General features: G+C 40.1%; 1 protein-coding gene across 3 annotated transcripts in view; it reads right to left on the reverse strand.

Annotated features, from left to right (window-relative positions):
- Positions 1-497: 497 nt before the first annotated feature.
- The window catches only part of Dgk (diacyl glycerol kinase 1), a 79,922-nt gene continuing 52,548 nt past the window's right edge, over positions 498-27,871 (reverse strand). For 2 of the 3 annotated variants that reach the window (XM_067355017.1, XM_012364815.2), the window contains 16 exons: positions 18,157-18,180; positions 16,719-16,853; positions 16,217-16,430; positions 14,981-15,142; positions 10,107-10,229; positions 9,283-9,332; positions 7,663-7,737; positions 7,243-7,480; positions 6,853-7,058; positions 6,357-6,530; positions 5,725-6,016; positions 5,292-5,416; positions 4,854-5,141; positions 4,441-4,642; positions 4,129-4,310; positions 498-3,877 (listed from right to left, as the gene is read on the reverse strand). In XM_067355017.1, coding sequence (XP_067211118.1) covers positions 3,788-3,877; positions 4,129-4,310; positions 4,441-4,642; positions 4,854-5,141; positions 5,292-5,416; positions 5,725-6,016; positions 6,357-6,530; positions 6,853-7,058; positions 7,243-7,480; positions 7,663-7,737; positions 9,283-9,332; positions 10,107-10,229; positions 14,981-15,142; positions 16,217-16,430; positions 16,719-16,853; positions 18,157-18,180 — 2,580 coding nt within the window. In that variant the 3' untranslated portion in view covers positions 498-3,787. The remainder of the gene's footprint in view (positions 3,878-4,128; positions 4,311-4,440; positions 4,643-4,853; positions 5,142-5,291; positions 5,417-5,724; positions 6,017-6,356; positions 6,531-6,852; positions 7,059-7,242; positions 7,481-7,662; positions 7,738-9,282; positions 9,333-10,106; positions 10,230-14,980; positions 15,143-16,216; positions 16,431-16,718; positions 16,854-18,156; positions 18,181-27,871) is intronic. The other variant, XM_067355018.1, reaches the window with a different exon arrangement.

Raw genomic sequence — 27,871 nt, forward strand, 5'->3', positions numbered from 1 at the left:
GAGTCGGAGATGCTTCGTTGTATTGCGTAAGAAATCAACGCTAGCCGTAAGTATTTTAAATATATAAGAAATATCATGGAATATATTTTTGCAAATTGCAAATCACAAGATTTGCGCTGCATCTTTAAGTATATTTTATCTGTATGGAACATGTATGGAATGGAAAATCACTTCGATCGGATCCTGAAATTCTAAATAAATTTTCTATTAAAGCTTTAAAGGTTAAATTATATAAAAATTTAAGAAATTGTCAAAAAATAAAATAACAATTTTCAAACCTATCAATATATATATAATTTAACGACTATAAAAAATAGAATTTGAAAATTAATTCACTTCACAATTTGAATTAATGCGCTAATTCTTAGATACACATAAAATTATAAAATAATTTGCATAATTATTTCATTTATCTTTATCCAACAAGATAATATTGCCTGAAGCAACGAAGCAATTTGAAATCCTGAAAAGTCGGAAGCTTATTGATAAGAAAGTCGTACGCGATAAATTTACACTTTATTTCTTATATTATATTACACTATAGAGAGAAACAGGCTTTTTCATTCACGTGTCTATCCTTTGGAAAATGGCAGTAGTGCTCAAACGTACGTAGACCCAAAAAAAGGTGGCAGTAAATTCAGCTAATGTCGGATACTCGTAGCGCTTAATGACTACACATATACGTTCCGGACATCGCCACGAATCACGTATATCCATCGAAAGCGAGAGCAGAAAAGTGAATCGGATTGTAATATATATACTATACTCTATAATATACTATATTCTATGTCGAATCAACTTGATTATTAATTTAATTAGCATCAATTATTAGCAATACAAAATTATCAATATAATTATTAGCAATTCAAAATATTCATAAGTCATGGTCTTTATATTCATGGTCTTTACATTCATGTGAAAAGTAGAAGCATTAAAAGGAAATCACAAGAATACTTTCTATTTAATGCTACAATAAATAAAAAAAAATCAATATATAAAAATTTTTCATCAAGTAAAAACAAGTAACTACTAGTAAAAAATAATAAAAAGGTAATATTTATTCAAAATTTGTTATTAACTCTATAATGTCTTAACATAGAAATTGAAGATATTCCCTCTATAATAAAAATTATATAATACAAAATTATAATTATATAATAAAAATTCTGATTTTATATCCGATTCACGTTTCGCAATTGCGTGTGCTTTCGTTACGACAAAATAGCTAAATGTTTTTGAGACTAAACGCGAGGCTCTTCTTGGAATATTACCGGCGCACAGTATCGGCTCTCGTTGCCGCAAACTGTGCGCCTGAATTTTCCAATAAGTCCTCGTCGTTCAAGCGAATGTCTTACATTTTCTCGTACTGCCGCATAACAAGTAATTTTTGGGTCTTTCCGTATCATATAATGTTACACAATGACAAAGCACACTGAGACACTGCGCCAATCCAATAGAAAAACAATATCGTCGTTATTGTGCCGTTAGTATTCACAGATCGAAGGGACGTAGAACCGCAAGGATAGACTTCCGTTTGTCCTCGCGATGCGATTTTTCATCCTCGCCGTTTTTCGTTTCCTCTAGAGCTCGATCGCTAGTAGGTAACGAAACCTTTAAGATTTTTTTCTCGATTACAACTTTTATTTATAAGCGTAGTATTTCGATTCTCTAGTGGCTAACCGCATTAATCGTCACGGAAATTATGCGCAATTACGGTAAAAAAACAATGACGACCATGAGCGATCGGTGCACGGAGAGAAGCTAAACCATTTAGTTTGCAGAGATAACGTTGTAACGCTTTGAATTATTATTAAATTATTGGAATTATATTAAACTATGCTATTTCTACTCTTGTATTTTTTTTTTTGTCTAAAATCAATTAGCTCTCACGTACTGTTCTTTGATCTATTTCGCGTAGGAAACACATAAAGTAAAATCTAAATAGTCGCGTGTGAGATATGCTGCAAAAACTTCGATTTAAACGTTACAAAAGATTAAAATCTCGGTCTGCACGGAGATATGAAAATTTAAGATCATTCTCTTTTTATTGTTACATGCGTTTATATCGAGATGGTCCCTGCGGGATTTTAAATTGTATTCGTATATTATATTTCTTTGGGTGGCGTATATATATATATAATTACAAAAGCATAAAGTTCCATTTTTACTACAATTAGAGCTTCGGAATTGATATCTCGGACTTTTCATATCAACAAAACGTGTTTAACAAGTGCAAGGAAATAGAATTTATACGATTCAATAGACGATACACTTATAATAACTATGTCGGCTACGTCCTTTCTTAGCATTTATACGGAAATCTTGAGAAATGATATAGAATCAATCATCATTGATATACGAAGCTTGAATCGAAGTAACAATAGCGGGAAAGAAAGCATTCTTTATACTTAAAATTGGCATAGTAAAATGTAAGATATAAGGGACTTGTGTAATAAGAGAACGTATATTAACGGATTTATAAAAAAATTTAGTTATAATTCTCTAAAAGCACGAAGTGCGGAAACAATTGAAACAATTGTAATTATTAAAAATAACAAGAGAGATACAAAGAGACGCAAGTTACATATATATACATTTACTATCGACGATTACAATCTTGGGATGAAACGATACCCATCGATCGCATGATCTCTCACAATATATTTTAACAACTAAACATTACAACGCGCTACGCAATCGTACTCGCTCGTTGATATGCTTATGATATATTGCTCTGACTTAGATGTAAAGTATATATGAAAAATAAATAGAAATAAATACATCGAATAAATAAATAAATAAGTCCGTAATTTATCTCTAAGCGTTCATTCTTTTTACCACTAAGCTTTGGTACAAAAAATCTAGAGTTAAATAGAGGAAAGTATGTGACGCGTGATTGACGGACGGATTCGTGCAAAGGAGAACCAGAATTAGGAATATATCACATATCACAAGCGAAAATGTCGGCCAGTCCAGCCCGTCTCTCTGTTTGCTCATTCTCTCTACGCTAGAAGTGCTAATTGTTCGGCGATGGATCTCGAAAGATATCATGTCCGCATGTCCGCGCTGAGTTTGAAGCGGTTGTCACAACTCCACTCTCGTTTGCACGACGCCGCACAATTCGCCGTGTCAACGTGTTATTCTTGTTCTATTTGTTGCGTAAATACATGCGCCCGTTGCTCCGTGCTCGCAAGAAGCGACGGACTGAAAATTCGGAAAATGCGGAAGCTCTCGCTGGACGATTGGCGCTCGCGCGAAGCGATCTGTGACTTTTAACTGGAAAGACGACATCTTTGCAAACGAGTTTTGTCCCGCTAAATCTGGAAAATACTTCAATCGCGAATTGAAATGAAATCCATCGACTTGCGGCGGAAAGACAAGTTAAGCGATAGAGCTGCTACGGCGTATCGTACGACAGATACTTTTCCGCTCGGTGTTCTTACTTTTTTGAGATTACCAAAAAAAGAAGAAAAGAATGATCGGAAGTTACTAGCGTTCAAGATGGTCGAGCCTATCGCTTGGCGTATCTAAGACTAGGACATGAAATCCCGTTTACTTTGAAAAATACTGTACACAAGAATACCTAAGGCGCATTTTACGCTCGCGTTCTTCGCGTTTAGACGAGTATCGAAGCTTGCGACTACGTACGATGGTACCGATATATTCCCGTAACAAAGAGGAATAAATGTGCCGGACGATGACAAGACTGGGTAGAGACAATGTGGAATTGATTCTTTACACTCGATAGCATCCATCCTGCCACGGTAGAAGCGTAAAGCCGCCGCGTTCACCTCCTTAAAAACCGGAAAAAGCCTTTGCTTTTGTCCGGCGGCGGTGCCATCAGCATTGGTACTTGATTTTTGTGCGTGATACGAATCTGTGTCAGAAAGATACATTTTTACATTTTCTTTCTACTCAGCTTGCAGCTTATTATTATTTACGCGTAAAGCTGTAATTTGGTATAAAATTACACTTTTATTAAGACCGAATTTAAGATTAACGAAACAAATATTTTCTCCTCTCTTTTCTCGTCGAGTGTTCGATAAAGTTTTTGTTAAATGAAAACAAATTCCATCTCACACGTTATTGTTGAAAGAACTCAAATAGTTTCACTATCTTTCAGCTCACCGTGCACGGGCCCTGCATCCAGGGTTCGCCATCGATCTGCATGGGGAATCGCTTACTCGTGGTGATAGTGACGCTACTGCACTGAGCCAGCCTTCTGCCGGAATGTCGAAGTCCCGTCTTCACTTGACCCATATGCAAGCAGTTCTCCAGACCGATTACCTCTATGAGATTGTCCCCGATGTCTGCGGATAGAGTAAGTGCACAACGTTATCGAAGAAAATGTTCCACTTATACGCCTGCGACGTGCAATCGAAGCCGGACGGTATATTTGTAAGGATTGACTGTTTCACGCGTTACGCGCGATTCTCTCACCTTGAATAGCGACGGTGAGATCCACGGAATTGAAGCTACTCGTGCTGAGTTCTTTGTCGGGTCGCTTTTTCCGTTTACCGAGCCGATTCCGCGTGTGATGCTCGCCCCAGAGATTCGAGCCCCCGTGAGTGAAAGGAATGTTCAGCAATGCGACTCCTTGCAGAGATGGCCCGTGCGCCAAATCCAGAGGTGTGCCGTCGCACTGTAATCGATGAAATGCATGTAACGTCACGAATTCCGTTGATTCCGTCGTGACTGATTGATTGCGGATCTGACTGCGCGTATTCGGGACGAAGTTGAAACGGAATCGTTTAATTAACTCTCGATCAGCGCCGGTGATTCGACGCTGAATATTCGGCATTCGAAGTTGCTAATTTATCGATTCAACGAGTGGATTACGAAATTGCGCTTACGATTATTTCGAGATCCTCGTGAAGGTTTTTACAGCTGGCAGCGAACTGCTCCGTGGTTGCGTATTCGAAATACCACAGCTTGTTCTTCATTCTGCTGTTAAACTTCTCCGGATTCTTCTCCCTCTCCATGTGGAATTTCACGCAAATAGCCGCGTCGACGCCCACCGAGAAGTAATTGTTAATAATATTGTACGGTATACAGTCCTGATTCGGTTTCTTCTCGTCCGTCTGATCTTGAACGTCTATTTGCCAGCGATCCATCATCACCTGCGTCGCCTTCTCTATTTTCTGCGAATCGTTTAGGTCTCGTGTAACAAAAACTTTTGCGGTAATCGGATTTTGGACAAGTGATCGTCAAACATTTTACCGAGCGTTCAAAAAATACATAGTAATGAAGGTGCTTCGCAATCGGAATATCACGTGGACAATCTGCTTTACCTTAAGCACTTTGTGCACCGCTTCCCCTTCGTAACCGCCGCCCCAGCGTAAGCACCTGGCGAGATCGTTGCCAGTGCCGAGAGGTATAACGCCAACGGCGGGTTGTTTCTCGAAATTCACGCGATCTGAATTAAATAAGCAACGATTAGAGTGCAACTATATGCGAATATTAAACTATCGGTTTATTAAGAGGAAATGATGAATTCATACGCGATCGATTAATAGCAATGCACTAAAATTCAGGTCATTTGCGGCTTACATGGTATTCAATGAATCTAGCCAGCGTATTTAATCCGCGAAATCAGCATTGCAAAATTTATTAGAAAGCCCCGCTTTTACGTGCCGCCGTTATACGATTATTATGATTCGTTTTACTCGCGATCTCCACGAATTTCATTAAGCGGCTGCGTCGTAATTAAACGGCGATGCATACCCATGGTTTCCAAAACCCAGCCGACCGTTCCATCGCCGCCGCAACAAATCACCTTAAAATTCTCCACGTCCTTGAACAGTTGCAGACCCTGCATAGGCCCGCCGATCGCTAAATTGTGGACCTGCCGTGGGTTCAGAATGTATTGAAATTTCCGCAACATTCGCTCCCCTTGTCGGCCTCCCGATTTCGGATTTATGAATACCAAGAGCGGCATCGTGTTATCCGGTGGCGTAATTTGAAAGGACATTGCCGGCTGCTGGCTCGACGAGGTGCCGCAACTCAGGAAACCACCCTATTAAATTCATCGTGTTCATTCGCGTGTCGTACAACATTCTGTTCTCCCTCCACCGAACGCGATTTCGTCATTCTCTTTTAATTCCAAAACTCGTAATTATCTTCTTCAACTTTACGTTTAATTAATTGTAAATTTCTTCGCGTTCTTTATTATATCTCAAGTTTTATACATTTGATTCGTTAACGTAGCTTTTTAATTCAAGATCTTCTATAGAAGAAACTTAATTATAGTTTTTTTGAATAATTAAGAATTATAAAGAACATTACGTTTCATTTGTTTCTTCGCGAGACGGACGTTTCGACGATAAGAGACAATTAAAGCGGATTATTGTACTTACGGAACTGGCCGATGAGGTGTCCTGACCGTGTTTGCTACCTCGTTTGCTGTCCCTCGATAACGATCTTTGTCTGTCGAGCACCACGGGGCAGATCGCTGTAGGTGGAAGGATGTGCACCGCATGCTCGCCGAGCGTACATTCCGCTCGTACTTGCGACGCACATCTATTATGCAGCTGTAACATTCCCATGGAAATATTCACACAGACGTATCACGGATACTCTCGCATCGCTTCAATTACGCGGTCTCATACAAATTTCATTTTTTTTTTTTAAATAATTCCTAAATTAAATAATGCAGTATCTTAATCCGCATCATTAATTAAAATTCGCTCGCGATCGATGAAACAAGATAGTCGAAAATTATTTATCTAATTTTTTTTTTCATTATACACTCGCAGTATTCTTTTATATTTTTTTTCACGCTGCCGCGCATATATTTTAGACTCCACTTTGGACGATGAATTTGTGTTCTATTAATTTCGAAAGATAACTCACAGTTAATTGGCACCATCTGCAGTGCAAGCCGGTGATGCCATTGTAACTCTTGATCGTCTTTCTGCACTTGGAGCACTTCCCGTGACAATTCCCCTCGACCCAATGATGTACCATCGTCTGCGATGTCTTTTTACTTTTCACGTAGGTGGCTATGCAGGAGGCTGGCGCTCTTTGCACGCATCTCTCGTGCACCGTGTATTTGCAAACTGAAAAAAAAAGAATGCCGTTACATAACGTTGGTCTTGAATAAAATACGCGGTACTTCCATTTTGTAGAAGTGTCAATGATGTTTCTCTTACAATCTCGTGTTCGTGCACGCTACACGCCGATTCGAGACTCGTTTCAAAATCGCGCGATAAAGACGGGAAATATCAAGGATTTCTTACTCACAAACGCAACAAAGCCCTTTCTTGCCAAGGCCAACCAGCATATTTAGACAGAGGTTGCAATACGCGGGTTTGCTGAAATGCTTCAGTCTCCACAGATGGTTTCCGTCCTCCTTCACGTGGGAATCCAGACCCAAAAGAACTAACAGGGGGATCGTCGTGAGGCCACCTCTTTTCCATTCCTCCAGCGAAACCGTGCCGTCCGCGTCGTAGTCGATTTCTATCATCATATCTTGCAGGATCTGGAATAAAATTATATTTCCCAGATTCTGCCCGCCGGTCGCAGCGGCTTCGAAAAAACGTTTTCAGGACACGTTTCCACGTCCTCGAAGTAGGGAATTATTAGTCGAGTTATAACGGAAGGATGGTCGGTTCGGTCTTGTAAAACGTAAGCCCGTTGAAAGCGAACAATCCGGCTACTTACCGGCTTCAGCTCTGTGACATCCCAGCCGAGGTACTCCGCGACATTCATCATTTGATTTACGATGCAGTCCATCTCCTAGATACACGTGATAATGACGTTAGTAACAACGATAAAGAACCGTTGCATTGATCGGATCGGATTGGATTGAATGTGTGATGCGATATTTCCGATGACAATGTGACGTTACACGTCGCGTATATAATTTAATCCTATTCAATTATAACTCATATCTTATTAAACTTCGCGCAAGCTGCGCGACATACTATTATATTATTGATCATTAATTCCCGCGTGTATATACATATGTTGAAACAATTTAAATACGTTTTTTCCTAATACTTTTGTTTATTCCTATTTGTGCTTATCAAAATGTTACGTGTTTTTCTTTTAAAAGCCCGTACGCTCCAGCTGAACAGATCCGAAGTAAAAACAGCGCCGCGTTTTCATTTCCATCTCTCTTCTCCCGCGATTCCGTTATGGGTACCGCGAATATTTATTGGTGCAGCACGCAATGTCTATACCGCGATATCAGTGATTTATTCAACGTGAGACTCATTATGCGGCGACGCCGGTTGTCATTTTCCAGACATTCTTCTCGGCCGTAATTTCACGTCATATATGCGCGCGTATTTAAACCCCCTGCGTTTGAATGACGGATGCACTGAACATCCAAGCACTTGATGTCATAAGCAATTTCACATGCGAATTTTGCCTCGAAATTATATTACAGCATTCGACAACAGAGGTTCCGCGGGAAGGTAGAATTTCGCGAATAATCCGAGGCGTTCTGCAAAATTACTGCCGAAAAGGAAACAGATACCTCTATAATTTTCATTATTTCAATAACGGCAGATTTTAGTTACAAATTACATTCATGAAATGATCGACAAAGGATTAATTAGTGTTAATGATAGTTTATCGGTGCGTTCTGCACTATTCGCGATAACTATTACATTACATCGCCAATTATATTCTAAAAATCTATCGCTGCGGTGCGTAATCAAGCGACGTTGATACAAAATAGATTATTATTCCCGCAACATCCGCGCGTATTGCGGCGATACATGTTAGTCAACACATTCGCGTGGCTTTCTGGCCTCTCTCTCTCTATTGCCAGGGGGTCAATGATGCGCGTCATTAAAGCAACGGAAATTACACTCGTTCTACGTAATTCACGTTGTAACGGATCGCACGGGGTACATGTCAATTGACGTGCCTATTATGGGCGCGGCCAGCGGCATACAAGTATTTACCTCTTCTATTAATATCAACTAGATCTATTCTATACTACTATTGTTACTTAAGCAACAAAGGTCAATCTATTTTCGCCGGAGAGGGAGGGGGAGAGAGAGAGTTCAGTTTTGCCGATAGAAATTGTAATTAGAATCGTTTTGCGAGTAGGCGGTGAGAGTATTTATATCGCGCGCGGTTATTTATTCGCCGTTTGCAATTATTTTATCACGCGATGATGGTTCGACTTTCGTGACAATGGTATCGCCGACAACGAACGATTGTTGCACCTAACGCATGCAATGTTGTGTTTGCACGCACGTGTATCACCGTGATAAGCACACGCGCGATGATCCGCGTAGACGGAGATAACGTTTGTTCTTTACTTACGTTCGTGTCAAGGACGCCGTTGCCGTCCGTATCATACAGCCGAAACATAACTGGAAAAAAAAACAAAGAAAGAATTATTGGGTTAACGCAAGTCGAAACTGCCGCGCAACAAGTTGCAGCTTCGCTACAAAAGTTCGAGCGGCATGGACTTGTAACAAGTGCGGCGGAAAATCGAGAATGACTGCCGACCGGCACGCGAGTTCCCTCGTAAATTCTGTATGTCATTCGTCTCTTTTTCTTCTCAATTGCTTTTAAACGGCGGGATGTCTGATTAGTTACAGCGATTCGTGATTCTTCCGCAACTTTTTGTTTATCGAAAGAATAAACAGAATTTCTGTTCTTTCGACTCTTGTTAGTTTTACGTACTACTTCAACAGAAATCTCTTCAATATATCGCACTGTCTGTTTATCTCCATCGAAATATTTTATATCTTTTTTTCAAAAAGCATATAAGTTTAATCAATTGCGCGTGAAAAAGCGGACGATTTTTGCAGAAAGGTTAAACGCTGGGTTTTCTAATTTGAAAATATTCGCGTTGATATCGCATATGTTTACGGAATAATTTTTCGCTATTTAGTGCGCGTATACGAAATATTAGTATCCGACGACAATCTTCTAAAAACGAACGGGATTCCGCGCGTGATTTATGCGCGGACATGGTTTTGATTATTCAGGAAACAACCGTGCAACCATTATAGCATCGATCTCGACGATAGAAAACAACGCGGGATTTATTTCAAAGCATCGTTGATCTTCCGCTAATGAATCATTCGAGATGAAAACCCGCGCGAGCAGGACGGTATTAGTTGCTGACAATTACGTACATTCCAGTTTATCCTCCGGTCTTCCGGCTTCCAAGAGGGAGAGATAACAAACGATGTCTTTGAGGCTGACTTTAACGGACTGGACATCTATTGTGCTCTGCTTTCTAACAAGGTGTCTCATCTCTGGAAAACAGAAATTTATTTTCAACTTGATCGGATATCGCATTAGACATATTTCACAATTACCAGTCAGCAGGATACAAGTCACTTACGAAATAACTTAAATTATCTAGCGCGTTAGAAATCGTAAATTTACGCAAAATTATGTTTATATTATTAAATTACAGTAGAATCCTAAAATTTGCAAGAATATTACCGTAAATTATCTGCAGAAATTATTCTATTTAATTTCACTCTCGATCTTAAATATGCTTCATTTTCACCGGGATTTTCCTTTGACGTCGTATTTCGCGGAAGAGTAGCCGTATTTTCAAATCTCAAGACACCTGAATGTCCGGCACAGTGAAAATTGCCAGACTCACAATAATGATAATCCTGTCCCATATTTCGCGGAAAATTCACGATGCACTCGCGCGTTAAAGCGAAACCGGGAAATCCAAGGCGATTTCGGCCGGACGATCGGATCGTATTTTTAGATGAATGTCCGGCGCGGACTTGAGTAATTGTACCTAAAAGTCTAAAGAACCTGTTGCTTCGACCGACGCAGCGCGGTTGTCAATATGTGTAAGTGATGAATTGGTCTTATTATAATAGACTGTTAGTGTATAGCGGCCCGAGACAGGTCGACGACGCTTAGCTCGTATTTCTGGATCGTCTATTTATAACCAAACCGCCGTGTACTTTTGCATGAATCAACGCGGCTCCATGTCGATTCGCTTGCATGTCGATGAAATTTATTCTTGCGCCGATTTCAAAAACCGCATTGTCCAGACGCGAGAAGAAATTCGTTTCAATAAATTCGGATTTGGAACGAACGACAAACGTGGAAATGATTCCTACGCTCATTCGTGATAATAGAGACGCGACGGTTGATGCGAAATGCATTTTGCGTTTTCACGCAAATTGAAATCAAACTTTCTGAAATTGTACCAGTTTCAATTTTAATCAATGTCTTGACTCGATGATAATTTCTTAATTTTATTTTCGATCAACTTCGTCTGCATAACGGAATTAATTAGCTCGTAATAATTTAGCATTTGACATTTTCATGTGCCGTCCATATAAAACTATATCTATAATTTCATGTCAAGGAATTCGTATTCGAATGTACATCCCATCGTAAGGAAATATATTCTCTATTAAAAGAAAAATTGTCATATAATCACGACAGTTCAATTTCTTCGCTGTTATTTTTGGCCGATCTCGCGTCTTGCAGAAGTAATTTTGCGCGACGATGAACAAGTTAAAAATAAACTTTTGCACGAGACGACGCGTCGCGCGACTAAGTTGCCTTAGTCATACGGTACTGTACATTTTTTTTCCACGCTCGAACAATCCAATTTGTTCCGAATGAAAGGTGCAAAAGAGCTTCGATAACGATGTCTGGAAAAAAATGTAAATTATTCGCAAACGCGACACGCTCATCGATTGTGAACACGACGGGCTAATCGCCGTGACGTACGAACGCGCTGCCAAAAATTTCGAACATATACGTCGAGTCATTTATTATTCATCTAATGTTATTCATCTAATAGCCATATTATTTATATTTTGCGCGGCAAAATACACTGTACTTATTTTTTTCTCTCAATGTGAATAACCAATTTAGTCAAGATTTATCGACGATAATTTTATAACCATATAATCGTTGCCATAGCGCGCTTTATTTCCCATTAATGAAAGTCCGTGACAATTACGAGCAACGAGCGAGTTTAGTAAATTGAACTAATTATCATTTGCGGACGCTAGCGTTGGTTATTTGGTTTAGTTGATTCCACATGATAGGTGACATGTTTACCGCATAATACGCCGATTAAAAAGGGATCTCGGAAATGTTATTATAAATTTTGTCATGAGCTGGAACGTGATTATCTAAAATTGCTTGTTGATAATTCCGCGGGATTGATCGTACAAATATTTCAAAATGATTTAAACGCTTTCTAGAATGTTTCACAGCCGTTTTTATTTCGATTGTAAATATCACGAGGAGGAAATTTATCTCTTTTTTTCTCGCAATACAAAAGTCACATAACATAAAATTGATTGCACAAGCAAATTTTGTTTAAAACCTCGTGGAAAATTTCTCTTAAATATTGTGCGGTTTTATATTCGATATTCGATCTTTATGATACTTTATGATCATTTCTCACCTTCCTTCAGCTTCACTCCCGATACGTCTGGTAATTGAACCATCTTGCTTTTTACAATCATTAAAGAAGGGAAATGTTTCTTGAGCACTGAATCGGATTATCCAATCTTCCCGTGTCACGTTGTTTAACTAGAGTCGAGTGCAGGATGATTCGACGATCAAGCCGCGATCGACGCCAATATGCGATTAATGATTGAGTCCAGATACACTTGTTGCTTCTTCTACGACTCGAGAGTCACTGAGCGGCGTGGCTGAAACTCACGCCGCTAAGAAACTGGTATCATTTTCTCGCACACACACTTGTGACGTCATTTATACCGGATGATACCAGTGGTGCACAGCTATTTCGGTGGCGCCGACACGCGCTACGCAAACTCGCGTATGTCGCGCGAGTAATTCGAAGCGCGCGTTGTCTCATTCCACGCTACTCGCGATCGATACGGTAGTTCATTTAGCAATTAGTTCATTAACCAAGGCGGAACATAAAGTGACGTTGCATCCGTTCTCGTTAGTGGCATTTTCCTATACAACAAGGTGTTCAGCGAAGGTCTTAAAACGAATCATGACAAAACAATTAAAATGCGCAGGCCCAATTTTAACTTGAACACTCTGTACATTTCTACATTTGAATGAGATAAAATTTTAGAGAATACAGGAAGCGCAATTAAAACGGTAGAAAAAAGGATTTACGATCGCTACGGATGATGCGAAATAGATCGTTAAATTTGATCGCCGCGAGTCCGATGGATGAATTGATGGATGGGACACTCGTATTTTCATCCGTGCATCGGTCGGAGTAATTTTTCCTGTTTTCTTATTCTTCTCGCGTGATGTATTTTACGGCCCTTTTTATTACGACGCGAGCACCTGAAGGCGACTATTCATCTTCCGATTCATAAAAGATGAGAACGAGTTTGACGATAAGCTCGGCAACTTGGAAACGGCTTGAGGGCGCTGTAGCGCTATCGGGGACTTTGATTCGTCATAATCCTCTATTTTCGGATTCGATGTTTCCCTTTCATTTTTCACGAGTCGCCTGTACCGAAAGACGCGCGCGCGCGGATAGCTTCAACCCGGGATTTCATCACCTCCGACGATGTATTTGACGCGGGAGCGCACGTGTTTCACGAGAAGACGATAAGATCAGACTCGTTCTTCAAACAAACTCGGAAATAGAAACGGATCGAATTTTCCCAATCGTGTATACAGTCTTCCGTACGTCATGACATCTCGCGAGGATCAACTCGTCTCACGTCTCACGTAAATTGTCGTGCAAAATCCAGAATCTAAAATAGCCAATATGCATTTCCTGCATCGCGCCGGGAAGGCGCGGGAGTTTGTGCGCGCGATCGATGCCACGGATCGCCGCAGACGCGAATAAACATTTCCCTTAAATCCATAACGCAGGCATGATTATTTTCGTCACTTACTGGCGGCGTTTTCATTTAGAGCAGACATAAACAATCGTTATGTTGATGTCTCGCGTACGTGCGCGATTCGGATCGATCGCTTTTTGCATGCGCTGAAAAATCGACGGGGAGTCGTTTTTGTCGCTAAAACCGTCGAATTTTGCATACGCTCCTTATATTGATCAACCGTTGTTTTTCCACATCCGCGACACGCAGTAAAAATATCTCTAATAATGAGATTATCGAATATCGGACAGGAGTGCGCGATACGGCGGGGATAATAAAATGCCACAGCGGAAATTCGCGGAAGCGCATAATGAAGCGAAGATGACTGCGGCCGATATCGTAAAAGCGGCATGAGGGGCGGTGGTATATCCGCGCGGTATTGTGGTCGTATTTTTTCGATTACGTCGACTGTCGCTCCGATATGGTGAAGCACTCTTCTGAAAGAGATGTCACGTTTCCCCCCTTCCCCCCCCCCCCCCTGAACCGTAATTCATCCGGCATTTACGATCTCAGGCTTTGTTTGAGAGCAACGCGCCACTGTAAGATCGATGGGCGACCGAAATGGACCCTTTGTCATGCCGCTGTAATGCGATTTCTCCCCCTTCATCTCCCACATCCTTCTCCCCCCCCCCTCTCCTTTCTGTGGCAAAAATGAATTTCGCATCGTGCACCGAATTTCACGGATATGCGGGTTCACGTACGACGGGAGGGAAATCTTTTAAGCGGGACGACCCGGCGTCCTTTAATCCTGTATTCATGTAATGCCCCGTATAACCGCTCGGGAGAGACTCTAAATGCAAGATATCTGAGAGAAGATATCCGCGAAGAACCTCGATTCTTCATCGGAAGCTTCTGAAACGTAAACTCGGAACGTCTGAAGTGAAGAGAGCGAGAAGACTGAAAGAGAGAGAGAGAGAGAGCGAGAGACGGATCGTTCCTGGTGAGCGAAAGCTCGTTAAAAAGGAATCACGCTGGGATCGGTCTTTTAGCGAGGTACAATTTCCGGATTAATGAACGACGGGCGGATGAAAAGTATCGCGGGTGGATTAATGCGACGCAAGGAATCGAATCCGGGAGCAGAAATCCACGCCCCGCGGTGATCCCGTGATCTCGCCGCGGCTGGTTCCGCGCTTGCGAAATGTTATTGCTCAATGTACCGTTTGTATTGGATTCGGCGATTCGCCCCCTACCTTCCAATTTCCCGTTGTTGACGAGGAGGGAATTGTTCGACTTCCTGGACGAGTTCCGCGACATTTGGCTGTGACTCGGACTGCTGTCCGTGCTCTTCTTCTCTAGTACATCGTGACAGCTGTATGACGTGTGTGTGACGGTCAGCATTGGATGCACGCTTCCTGAATCGTCCGTGTAATTGCATGAAACATACAAGAAAAACAAACAGCATGACCGATCGTTTCTGCCTCGCTGATCTTGCATCTTGATATACGAGGCGCGGCGCTTTGAAAAGAAAGAGAGAGAGAGAGAGAGAGAGAGAGAGAGAGAGAGAGAGAGAGAGACTCATCGGCCAAATATTCATTACTCGACAGTCCAAAGTTCTAATATGCTCGGAGGCTTTCCGAGAGTTTGTCTTCAGAGAAACATATCTGCTTACGGAGCATCCGAGATTTTTCTCGCTTTATTTCCGTCAAGAGAACCGAATAACAAAAAGTAATTTTGGTATTTCTTTCTGATAAAAATAACTTCTTCCATACATAATACTGTATTTATGGATTTAAAAAAATATGCACAAGATTTCTTCAAGATATATTCGGAAAAATAAAACTCCTGGCGTCTTTGAACTCGCCCGTTAAAAAATCGCAAGCCGATATTTATAGACAAAACGAATTTACTTTAACAAATGGCGCTGTCAGCGCAGGAATCTTCATTCAAAGCACCTTTGGATCGGATCGATCGCTATTTCTCCGCCATTTCGAAGCGAACAATAGCATTCACTGATATGTGATGCAAGGGGGGGGGGGGAAAATTCGAGCCATCAGAGTCCTTATTTTCTTTTTGCCTACCGTTGACCTATTTTATTCGATCGTAGGAGTATTCGCTTACTGTAAAAATACAGCCTGAGAAGCGGATGTACCGCGAGCGCTGCGGGCACAAATGGAGAAGAGAAACGTTCGCATTAAAACAGGATTAATATTGTGACCGTTTCATATTGCTTGACGGCGCGCTTATTGCTAAATCGTAAATTTAATTTCGCTAGTTGTGAGTTTTTTCAGCTAACCAATAGCGAGCTCCCGCGAACGATCGCGCCAACAAAATTATATAGCTGGTTTTCACTTGAAAAAATAATTAGCCAAGAAACTACATCGTAACGTCACACGTCATTCCGTCATTCCGCAATGAAGCGATAACGCAACCGTCGCGGCAGACAATTAATTTCGCCATCGGCGAAACAATCGCGGGTTACACTTTACCTGTTCGCGTCCTGGAGAGTTCGCTCTCCGTCCTGTGATGACCCAGCGCCTGCAGTTTTTCCGTGATGCCATGAATTTTCTCAGCCAGCGTGGACCCGCCGTGACTTTCCGACGAAGTTCCGCCGGGTACGCCGGTGCTATTAATGTTACTGCTGGAAGTCGTGTGCGACGTAATTGCGGCGCAGGCGGTCGTCGAGGAGAGCACGGCCATCTCCTAGGAACCGACAAAAAACGCGGATAACACGCGGCTTTTAATTCTTCGCGCACTCATTTACGAGTATCTCTTGTTGTTGCTTTTCTTTTTTTTATACCGGAAGCGTGTGCCCGCACGACGCGACACTTGTAATTCATTGCTTCGTGCAAATTCCTTCTTTTTCTGTCCGTCCCTTCGCGTGCAATTCGCGCAACACGAGCGCTTATCGTTATTCGCGATAATAAACGGAGCGTCTTAACTCATGTGTGTCGCCGGTAATTTTTATTGATCCGAAAACGCGATGCTTACTTTGAAGGCTTTGCCATCCACTCCACGCGAGCCCTTTTTGACGAATGAGAGGAAAAGATGTCGACACAATTCATCCGGTGTCTCGATCTCCAGGTACGAATTCAGAAATTTGCGGAAGCCCTCGTAGTCGATGTCCTGAAACAACAGGAAAAAACGAGATTTAATGACTTTCTTAAAGAAAAAAATAATTTTGCTATGAAAAATTATAATGCAATTAAAAGCATAGCATAATTTTTACGAAACGTAAAATTTTAACTACACGCAATATAGGTTGGCGTAATTGATTAACTATATACCTATCAAGTAGGTGTAAAAGATTTGTCGGATTCATCAAATAAGATTGAAGACAGATATGCAAAGTTTTTAATGAATTTTGATGAACTAAAATAGTCGGCATTGGCTTCATAACAGTTTTCATCTGGAAACAAGTTTTTACATGTCCGATTTAAAAAGCTCCGAGCTTTCATCAAAACGAAAATCGATAGCTTTATTGAAAATAAACCTTCACGGAGAAGCGACGAACCTTTCACGCCAACCTGATACTTTTTATTATCTATCTGTAATAGAAGCGATGAAAAACTTGACATATATCTTTAACCGTGTCTTTTAGAGAAACGTTTTTATTAAATTCATCAAATATAGGATATGGACATTAACAATAACCGCCGGCTTAAGAGCTCGAAGTATCGATGATCGAATTTCCATGCCACGCTTTCTCACTGTTTTACAAACGATAGTTGCAGTAATAGAGAGCAATTCTGCCACGGCTACCGCAGAAAAAAAAGGACTGCCGTTAATTAATCGGGTATATACGTAAGCCGCTATCTCTCGCGTCCATTTCGATTTCGCTCGATTCAAATGAATTTCATTCAACAGAAGATTAAAGCCCAACGAAACGTGTCGCTGCCACTCTGTGCAATGAGGGATCCGCAAGGTGCGCATTTCGCAAATTGACTGATTACAATTACAATCCGATGGAAGGGACGGCGGCGTTTGGATTCCGCGTGTTCTCGATGAACGGATCGATCGCGCTTAATGCAATTAACCATGCTCCGTTGATTGCTATTCACGGAATTCGTTTCGTCGCGATTGCACGTGTAGATCGTGTCCCTCAAAGCGAGAAGTCTTTCCGCGAAAACTATCCGAGGCTTTCGAACGGCATTAGCATCTTCGTCAGGTGTATTCGGCGAAGTGCAAAGTTGTACGAAGAAATCGCTAAAAAGACGAAACTTGATTTAAGAAAGCTGTGACTGTACTCGAGCGATAATGAAATGGTTCGAATAAACTGCGACACTGACATAAAATAAATTTCTTATTATCGAATCTTTCTTCCGAATGCAGGAGAAAAAAGTAACATTAAAGTACGAAATTTAAGCAACTAAACGACAAGTTTATCGATACATAAGCGTATTTATTGGATGGAATGCAAATCAATTACCTTTACATCACTGCCCGCCGCTATCTGCAAAATCAATTATAATTGAATAAACATAACTAAAGGATGCAGCTCTATGCTGCATAATTAAAACTGCGAAACATGTAAACGTGAAAATTATCACAATTATGAGCTTTACATTCGTTTATTGTATTGATATTATAGTAGAGCAGACGGGGGAGGATTAGCGTTTGTATTTATAAATATTTCTCTGTAATATATTCAGCTGCATACATTCTGCAAATGAAAGTGTACGAAATCAATTATCGACTGACAAACGACCGTAGAAGTATATACAGTGTTATAATTAATAAATGTCGGTCGCGCCGAATGTCGAAAATGTCGGTGCACTTGAAACGTCGCTATTTCCGCGCGGCCTGTTCTTTCACATTAATTAAAGCAGGAACCAATTAAAATGGGTGACGTTCGCTCTCTCCAGGTGCAAAATTAGACAGGAAAGTGAAGTTGCGTGGCATCGTGTGCGACACGATGTGTACGGAAGTTCGCTCGCGCATCTTTGAGCGAACTTTCCCAGGCTGGGCAAAAACTTGGCCAATTTCGGAGGCACGGCTCGCTCGAGCGAATCTGCATAGATATTGGGTCTATCAACCGCGAACAAGCGCGCGCGTCCGCCTCCCAGCGAAAATTCATTTGGCAGTGGAATCCGTGCTCCATCTTGTAGAATCCGGTCTATAGACGGGAGTAGCGGAAATGTGATCTGATACGGGAGGAGCCGCGGCTTATTCCACGACTTTCGCAATTTAATCAGCAATTTTCCGTCCGATTAATAATCACGCAGTATTAGCAGTGACGCGGGATTTGTCCGCGTCATTGTCCATTATTAATTATCAGCCTGCTTTCGAAGATTAATGCTCTGCCTCTAACAATAGCTGACTATTTGCCCACCAAAATAAAGACTAGAAATGCGAATTAAAGAATATTTTAATATAAAAATTTATCTGCGTCAGCGAGAAATTAAATATAAAGATTAAATAAGGATTTAATTTAATCTGGCTTCCATTTTTCGTACAACATATTCGTGTAAATGAAAAAAAATATTCCAAAAATAAATAACAAACAACAATAATACGATAGCAAAGTGCGTAGATTATATTATCCAATTTGTATATTACAAAAATGTTTTTGATTTCTTATTAGAGCAATTTGCCAACTCAAAGATATCAATCATCTTAACTAGTAAAAGCTTTACGTTTTCCGGCGTGTATGTTTCATGATGTAAATTTTTAAGCGGAATCAAATCAAACGAATGAAGTTTCGGAGATGAGATCTGCGAAAGGTTAACCTAGTTTCGAGTTTTATTTGAGTAAATTTGAGAGAGCTACTTTGACATTTATCGATACTCCCAGCCAAGGACGCAGGGCGTCGCCTTTTACCTTTTTTGCTCCGTTAAACCTGAGCTATGAGCAATAAAATCGCAAGCAGAGAATGATCGCAAAGGGCGCGGTCCGTGATGCGCTACCGAAAACATATTTGTAGTCATCGCGAATATCTGGCAAAGTAGGAAAAATATTGAAGCTCGGATCAAGTTCTTCCTCTCTCTCTCTCTCTCTCTCTCTCTCTCTCTCTCTCTCTCTCTCTCTCTCTCTCTCTCTCTCTCTCTCTCTCTCTCTCTCTCTCTCTCTCTCTCTCTCTCTCTCTCTCTCTCTCTTTCTCTCACACACTTACGTGTCATTGTTTAATAAAATAATAAAATTCTCGATGCAATAATCATAAAAAATATTTATATCCTTCGCTATTTTCAATTATAACAAGTAGTTCTCGTTAAACGGAAGAGCAGCAAGCGGTTATTATTAGACTGCTGTTATTATTAAAAATGTCTTGCTTCGCAATAAGTCATTCTTCCGTTCTAATTTGCAAGATCATTGCAGCGCTCGCGGTAGCGTGTGGTAAATTAAATGGAAATTCCTTGACCTTACTTTGAGAATCAAGTTTTATAAGTAGACTAAAGCAACTTCGAAAGACTTTGATTTTCTTTTAACGGCTAATTTACATGATGATATGGTTCAATAAATAATTAAAGAAAAATAATTTGCAGCAAGATGCTTATATAGATATATTTATTGAGTCCAAATTGAATTAAATAAATTAGAGTTGAATCGAAAATGTAACGATAATCCACACCATGTGGATAAAATAATTGCAACGAATTCTGTGTATTGAGAATAATCTCACACAATTATGTATTTTATAAAATAATTTTATTTCTGCGCAATCGAATATTCCCTCACTAAATATATTCTATCGTTTCAAGCTCCGACGCGATTTAAAAAATTCCAATTAACAATCCGATAATTCTTCGCAGCCTCCATAGAATTCGAGATGATATTTCTTTATCGGCGCGAGACGCGAAATCAGTGGCAGATTTTTCTCTGATCACGGAACTTTCCTACGTCGGCGGAATATCTGGATTTACTACTGAGCCGTTAACATGCATGCGTCTGTTAGCCGTAATCCTATTTTGCGCTTCAATCTCGTAGCTATAGCGCACGTGTTCGTACATGTTCAATTATCGACATTCTGCAACTAAAATGATTCAGCTGCAGCCTACGGTATTTCTAACTAACCAGCCCGGCTTCGTAGTTTTACCTTGCGGTTTAACCACATGCGAGTTTGTTACGCGCATTTGATGCGAAATATTCGACGGTTCGACTGTAATTCGCATGGCTGCACACGTAGAAGTGGTTTATTTGAAACTCTTGAAATTGGAGCGTCATATGATTTTGTTATTTTTCATTTCGATTTTAAAAATCGCAATTCAAAACGAAGGTTGATCTCGTCGGACTTCGGCAATGTGCGGTTTATACATCGTATGCGCTTCAAACCTTTGAAATTTAAGTTATGTGCATTTGATACACATTAAACTAAATTGACCTCAAGAATTCAAGTTATTACATTATTAAATTAATAAATTTTAAAGAGTATCAAAGTATTTGAGAAGAATGTCGTTTCAGATAATATTGAATTATTCTACAAGATTTAACGAGTTAAAATATCATTTTCCGGCTTGCAATTTTGATCATTTAAAATGTCAATATCGAGCACAGGATATACGCAACGTTTTTTCCCCACGATCATACATATAAAGTACATCGATAATTGTGTTAAGAATTTTTTTACATAAGCGCAAGTAATATCTATAACGACGAAATTATGCGAGTGCACTCTGATAGAATTTTTATCGATCGTGAAGAAGCCGCAATTGGCATATCGAGGGCGTATCGAGGGCGTCATCGAGGGCGCATCGCATTTAGACGACCGCATAACAAACCGTTTTATGAAATAGAGCACGTCCGTTAAGCGAGGGAATATTCACATGAATGGCATAGAAGGCGGCCATTAAGCTTTAGGGACAGCGCATGGGAGGGAGGAATCAACGAGGGCGAAATTCGAAGGGAGAGAAACGAGGTCATTCTGAATGGTCACGTAAGGGAGCGGTGGTGACGTCAGTGCGGCGGTGACGTCACCGTGATGGCGTCATAACGCTGTTGGAAAAATAGGTCGCAGAGGGCGGAGAGCGCGAGAGAGACGGCCGGACGCATTTCTCGTCCGTTCGCGATATTGACGAATGTGTGCTTTCAATTAAGTGAAAATGCGTCATTTTGGTGACGGCACATTTTCTGGAATTTTAATTGCAAACAATAAATTGAATTATTTTTTTAAAAATATCTCCACAGGTGCATTCGTTCTTAATTTTGAAATAATTGTCCCTTTTAATTTGATATTATTTTTAAATTGCAATTACATTTTTTAATTTTGTGTGTATGTGTGTGTGTAATAAATTTATAATAGGATTCTAATTTAAAACTTGACTATTAGGATATATTTAAAAGCGTGTGTAAAAACGCAGAAGCAAGAGCCTCTTTCATGAAATTTTGACCGGGAAAAAATCCATTTAAAATTTATTCGAGAATAAGTGGCCGACGGAAAGTACAGTAGAAACGGCCGCGCTTTATGCAGCCGAGCGCGGCGCTTAATATAAAACACGTATCGGTGTATTTATCGGCGTCACGGCAATTGTTCGAATCCACGGCGGTGCGGAATATCGATCGACTTACATGAATAATTCATAAAGTGGCATTTGCGTATACTTTGATCGTGTTTAGTGTACGACGGTATCGACAGGTTTACGTGTGTCGAGCAGAGCGTGCAATAAAAAGAAACACATCGTTAACGGCGCGGAGGCGCAGGAAGATGCGGCGGCATTCGAAAATCGCGAATACCGGCAACCTGCGTTCTTCAGATCGCAGATAGCAATTGACCCCGATCGCGATCATCCATGCTACCGAGCTGACGAGCTGACGACACTGCGTCACTTACGGCCCGTCATCGTTCACTTCATCGTTATTCGCATCAATCCGTGCCCGTGCAACGTCGAGATAAACCCGTCGGATTACAGCCTCTCGGGTTTGCATCGGAGAGGCGGTTAGCCTCTAACGCGTTATTCCGTCTTTTATGCGAGCGGTATTAATGCGTTTAAAGTCCCGGCGTTAAGCTACGTCGTGTCGTGGAACGACACAATTTCTCAAATAATAATGCACACAGTGGATTCAAAGCGATTTGAGCGCAACGGCGACTTAAATACAGCTCTCCCCGGAGATATTGGAAGTTTACAAGTCGAGATACGACGGAGTTACGAGTATCCTTTATACACTCGTAGACGCTGTTACCATCGCCGCGCGTAAAGTTCACCATCATCGCTGAATGTGACTCTCGATACTTCCGACGCGACGCTTCCAGCGGAGCAAAATCCATAAAATTTTACCCCCATTGCGTTCAAGGTGGATAGAATTTTTCACCCGACACGTGTGAACGGTACTTAAAAGCGGCGTAACGCGCGCGTACACACCGACACCCGTGATCGCGATCATTCGATAGGGGGTGGGGTCGCAGTGTAAACAATTTAGGCATCAAGAATAGCTCGATTGTCCATATACCCGGTTACAAGAAGACCCTAAAGGTTGCTCTCGAGGCGGGGTGGCTTCAATTAAAAGCTCTTACAGCGCGGACCCACACCCTGCTCAAACATAATAAACTTCTCACCCTCACCTGTACAATTCCCGCGACCAGGATATATCGTGTTACACACACACTTTTTTGCGCGCGTTCTGCGCGCTTTGTGTACGCGGCATCCTTTACGCGTTTACAAACGGCTGTTTTGTAAGCCGTAACGCACGTTACGTATTCCATTCCGATGCAAACGAATGCACCTACATGCGTATCTTGATAGCTCATTTTCTTTCTATAAAATTATAAATGTGGTGAGACGAACGCGCAGCGTGAATACACAAGTTTGGAAACTTTAATCAAATTATCGCCATAAATGATAAAATGTTGATACACTTATTATCTCTGTAGAGATAATGAGTCTTAAAGATATTAACATTAAGAGATTTTGTCGATTAAATACGTTTGCACAAGCGTGTGCTCTGATCAAACAAAAATGTTTAGTTGTTATTCCATTTGCTCTTTTGGGAAGAAATAGATTTCAGATTTTACATCGCTTTAATAATGTCGTAAATAAAATAATAATCTGGAAAGTTCGTATCGCACTTTAAGAAGCTTAGAAATCTTAGAACTTTTTAGAAAATATAATATTCAAAAGACGTGCAAAAGATTATGGTACAAAAGCATATACATGTAACTTATCTAACTATGTTTCGCATATCATTATAATGTAAATGTATTTATATTTCACAGATAAACTTTGCACGTAATCAGGTTACAGCGCGACGACGTGAACAATCCTTCCCCGCCAAGCGCTGCAAATCGGCTTTTTAACAACGTGTGAGATATGTTATTACGAGATATTCCTTGTGTTCAATATTTTGATTTCGATAAATAGATTACTATTTATAATACAAAATACGATACAAGACAAAACATATAATCGATTTATCGAAAATATCGAACAGGACGAATAACGTGTAATATTCAAAGTATTATATGTCGTGTAAGGAATTTCGGACGCTGATTCGCGGCGTGGAGGGGTTTGGTGAGGTGATTTTTGTACGCACTATACTACGTGATCTACAATATATCCTCTCTCTCATTTTTAAGCTTTCTCTCTCGCACGTCTTATCGGCACGGACATTCTTTCCCCTACTCCTTCCAAATCATACCTTGTACCTTCGGCGCGACCTTGTCTTTGCTCTTGCGCTATTATTATTCGCTTGGCAGCATTTAAACGAAGCAGACCGTTTCACGTATCGGCGTATTAACCCCTCTAATATCATTATTCCCGCTATTCTTCTGCAGGAACAAAATGCTGAGAGGAGGAGAAAGAGGCTCAGGAAGAGCATCGGGCGCCAGCGAATCAACGTTTAGGTAATTAATCATTCGTTTGTTATTTGTTACCTATTTAAAAATTTGTTTCAGTAACAACATAATTAATTTATAAAATTTTTTGAAAAATAATTAAAGAACTAAAGAATTGTAGTTATTTTTTAAATTATCAATTTTTTGGAGCGTTGGATCGAACAATTTAAATAATGGAAAGTCGATACATGGATCGTTTATCAATAATTAATTAATTTTTTTTTAAATCTACAAAACAAAATTTTATTATTATAGATAATAATATTATTTTCAGACACCTAAGTAGATGCTCAGAATTTAATTTTTAATTTTTTATTAATGATTTACATTTATATAATAAATGTATGTTTGATTAAACCTAACATCTTCGCTATTATATTAAATTTGCAAAATTTTTGCAACAAATCACGCTACATCTTACATAGATTCTATAGTAATACATTTATTTTACTTTCACATAAAATAATAAGCATAAAGCATATGAGTTTAGAATATTTGAATGAAAATATGCTATAACTTTTTGTCCTATTAAAATGTATTTCTGTTTTACAGATAAACCATTGTGTCGTGTTTTATGAATCGTCATTATCGTTCCGCCGTAATTTCGTAATGTAATAAAACGCGTGTCGGGAGTGCGGGAGTGTCGTTATATCGGAAGTGTCGTAATAGTTTCGCGCGAGTACACCGTGCTCTAGCGAATCGTATAGACGAAACGTGCCCCAATTGGTAAATGCGGTCATCTGAAACGCGAACGGAATTCGCGCATAACATCGCAGCTTCGGTTCGATACCTTTACGATGTCGGAAGTGCCGTATAAAGTATCGTGCGATTTTCGTATTCGGGTACGCGCGCGAGCAATGCGTGCGCCGCGAACGCGAGTGAGTGAGTGAGTGCTTGAAGGAGGAGGAAGGAGGAGGAAGAAGGAGAAGGCTTAGAAGACAACGAGCGACAGCAGAGCTACGATACGGTAAGTAATTTAATTCATGCAAAATTTTCCGATAATCGAAAACTTTATTATAAAATTCATATAATTTACTTCTAATATAAATTACTTCAAATTGGACTAACTTTGAAACTAATTAAAGCAGTAATGATATGATCAAACCAATATTATGAAGATAAATAATTTAGAGTTGCGCAAATATTCAATATCTGAATTTCCCGATATGACTATTGCAAAAGAATATTTTGCGGAATTCAGAACAGCCTTTAATTCGGAATCTCTTTCCGATTTCCGCAGCTCACACGCTTTGTTATATTTATGCAATTTTCCGATCAGTTATAATTCAGTTTGGCACAGTTCGCTCGCAAGAATGTCTTATAATTTGACCGCAAGACAGCTGACTGTTTCTACTTCCCCCGATCAGATTTATATCTCTTGCGTTCCACTTCGAAACTGGAAAGTTTCATTGCAGTCCTTGGCGTGTGAGGCGCGACCTCTTTGGGTCATTGTCTCGCGTCAGTTCGCAAAGCCACGTCGTTTAGACACACATTCCGCAGAGCATCCCCGCCGAAGCGTATTCGATCAATTCGATATGATATGACGTCGTCCGCGCCGTGCCTTTATGGCAAATTCGGCCCGCTGCCGCCTCTGGCCTACGCCATGCAGTCGCAAGTTCGACCGAGTGTAGCAGTTACCGCGGCAGCTGCTGAGGCAATTTATTTCCGCACAAGCACACTGCCCGGGGAGATAACGCGCTCAGCAGGAACAATTTTGTACGTCGCGTTTTCATTATCCACTTTCATCACGTAAATCGAATGAGCTTTGTGTGTTTAACATCCGCTCTATGCCGTTTAATGAGATATTAACTCTTGTACATTCGACCATGCGCGCCGAAAGCGAGTCGGTACTCCGACGCAAGTTTCGACGCCAAGTTTAATTCTTACTTACTCAGTTTATCCACGGTCGGATTTATAAATGTATATTATTCGCTACCGCAACCGAGATTGATTAAGATGAACTTCAACAACGCGCGGTGAGTTCGTTGAATTTAAAACTCTCTGCTTATAACTACGCGAATACGACAACGTGAGAACTCGAAAATTGCTCGACGCATCTAGGAATAAAGCATCATGCAGCATTATTGAGAAGACATTCAACAATTTTTATCATGTTCCATCGCTGCGATTAATGCTACTTTCTTTATTTGAGAACTTTCGATTCATCATGAATAATTAATTGAATTAAGCGCGCAACAGATAAATAGCCGAGGTAATTTAATATTTTATCGCAAACATCACGTTGAAGTCATACAAAAATGCTACAGAGTGCTTTTGACCCGGTTTTTATTATGTGGTCTTAGCAGCTTCTTCTACCGGAAAATTACATAGGATATGTATGTTGAATGGCGAGTTAAGCTGCTCTCATGGTTACGTTTAAACTCAAATTTCCTCTGGTTTTCATGAAACTTTAACAAAATGATACGAATTTTGTCTACTCTTTACCTATGGTACGGCGTGTAACACCCCTTCAAAGAACCATTGTCCGTTGAGAGAAAAGCCTGAATTTTCCGTTACCGCAAATTCAATACCCCCGTAAATCCCTCAACACGCGAATCGATAAAGAGTTGGACAAAGCGTTAAAAAAGTTATGGAAGGAAAATTATAAAATTTTTCATCGTTATTTGTGTTCCGACGATCATTAAAAAACAGTTAGAAACGACTGAATCGACAATTTAATCTCCGAAACCGACTCGTCGAGAGATTAATGCTCCGATGCACTATTAAATTTTCATTTCCTCTATTGAAATTTCAGCTTATCTGCAAATTACACGAACATGATTTAAAACATAATATTTAAGCTTGACATATGGCTTGCGCTGCCATGTAAATGAATGAATTTTTAATATAAAATTACCGTTGCAGTATCTTTAAAGTTATATACGTGATATAAGGATTATAGTATTATACGCATTATACGCAAAATATATTTCAAAGTAGAATAAAATGTTTATTATTATTCGCTTTATATTATTGCAGAAATTTGTGAAACTTATCAACACTAATACTATATTAAACAATGAATAATTTTTGTGCTAAAGCTTTGATTATATTTACGTCATCATCTATCTGAAACAAATTATGATAAACACGATTATTAGTATTTCCATCTAGATTAAATGATCTGCACGCGAATGAATGCCCTTTAAAAATAGTGTGCTAGTATTATCAGGAACTTTGATGTTTTGCTCCGTAAAAAAAGATCGGAAATAAATCTCCCAAGATTTTGAAGAATAGTCGTTATAAGTTTTCCACGTTAATGTTTTAGACCATTGATATGCAAACTTCTATTCAAGAGGCTGTTATCATCTTACTTTTTCTTCTGGATTAAGAGGATTCTTTCTTGAAAACTTTCTTAACACGATAAGATCTTGACTACATT

Source organism: Linepithema humile, chromosome 5 (genome assembly GCF_040581485.1).
Source record: "Linepithema humile isolate Giens D197 chromosome 5, Lhum_UNIL_v1.0, whole genome shotgun sequence".
Taxonomy (NCBI): domain Eukaryota; kingdom Metazoa; phylum Arthropoda; class Insecta; order Hymenoptera; family Formicidae; genus Linepithema; species Linepithema humile.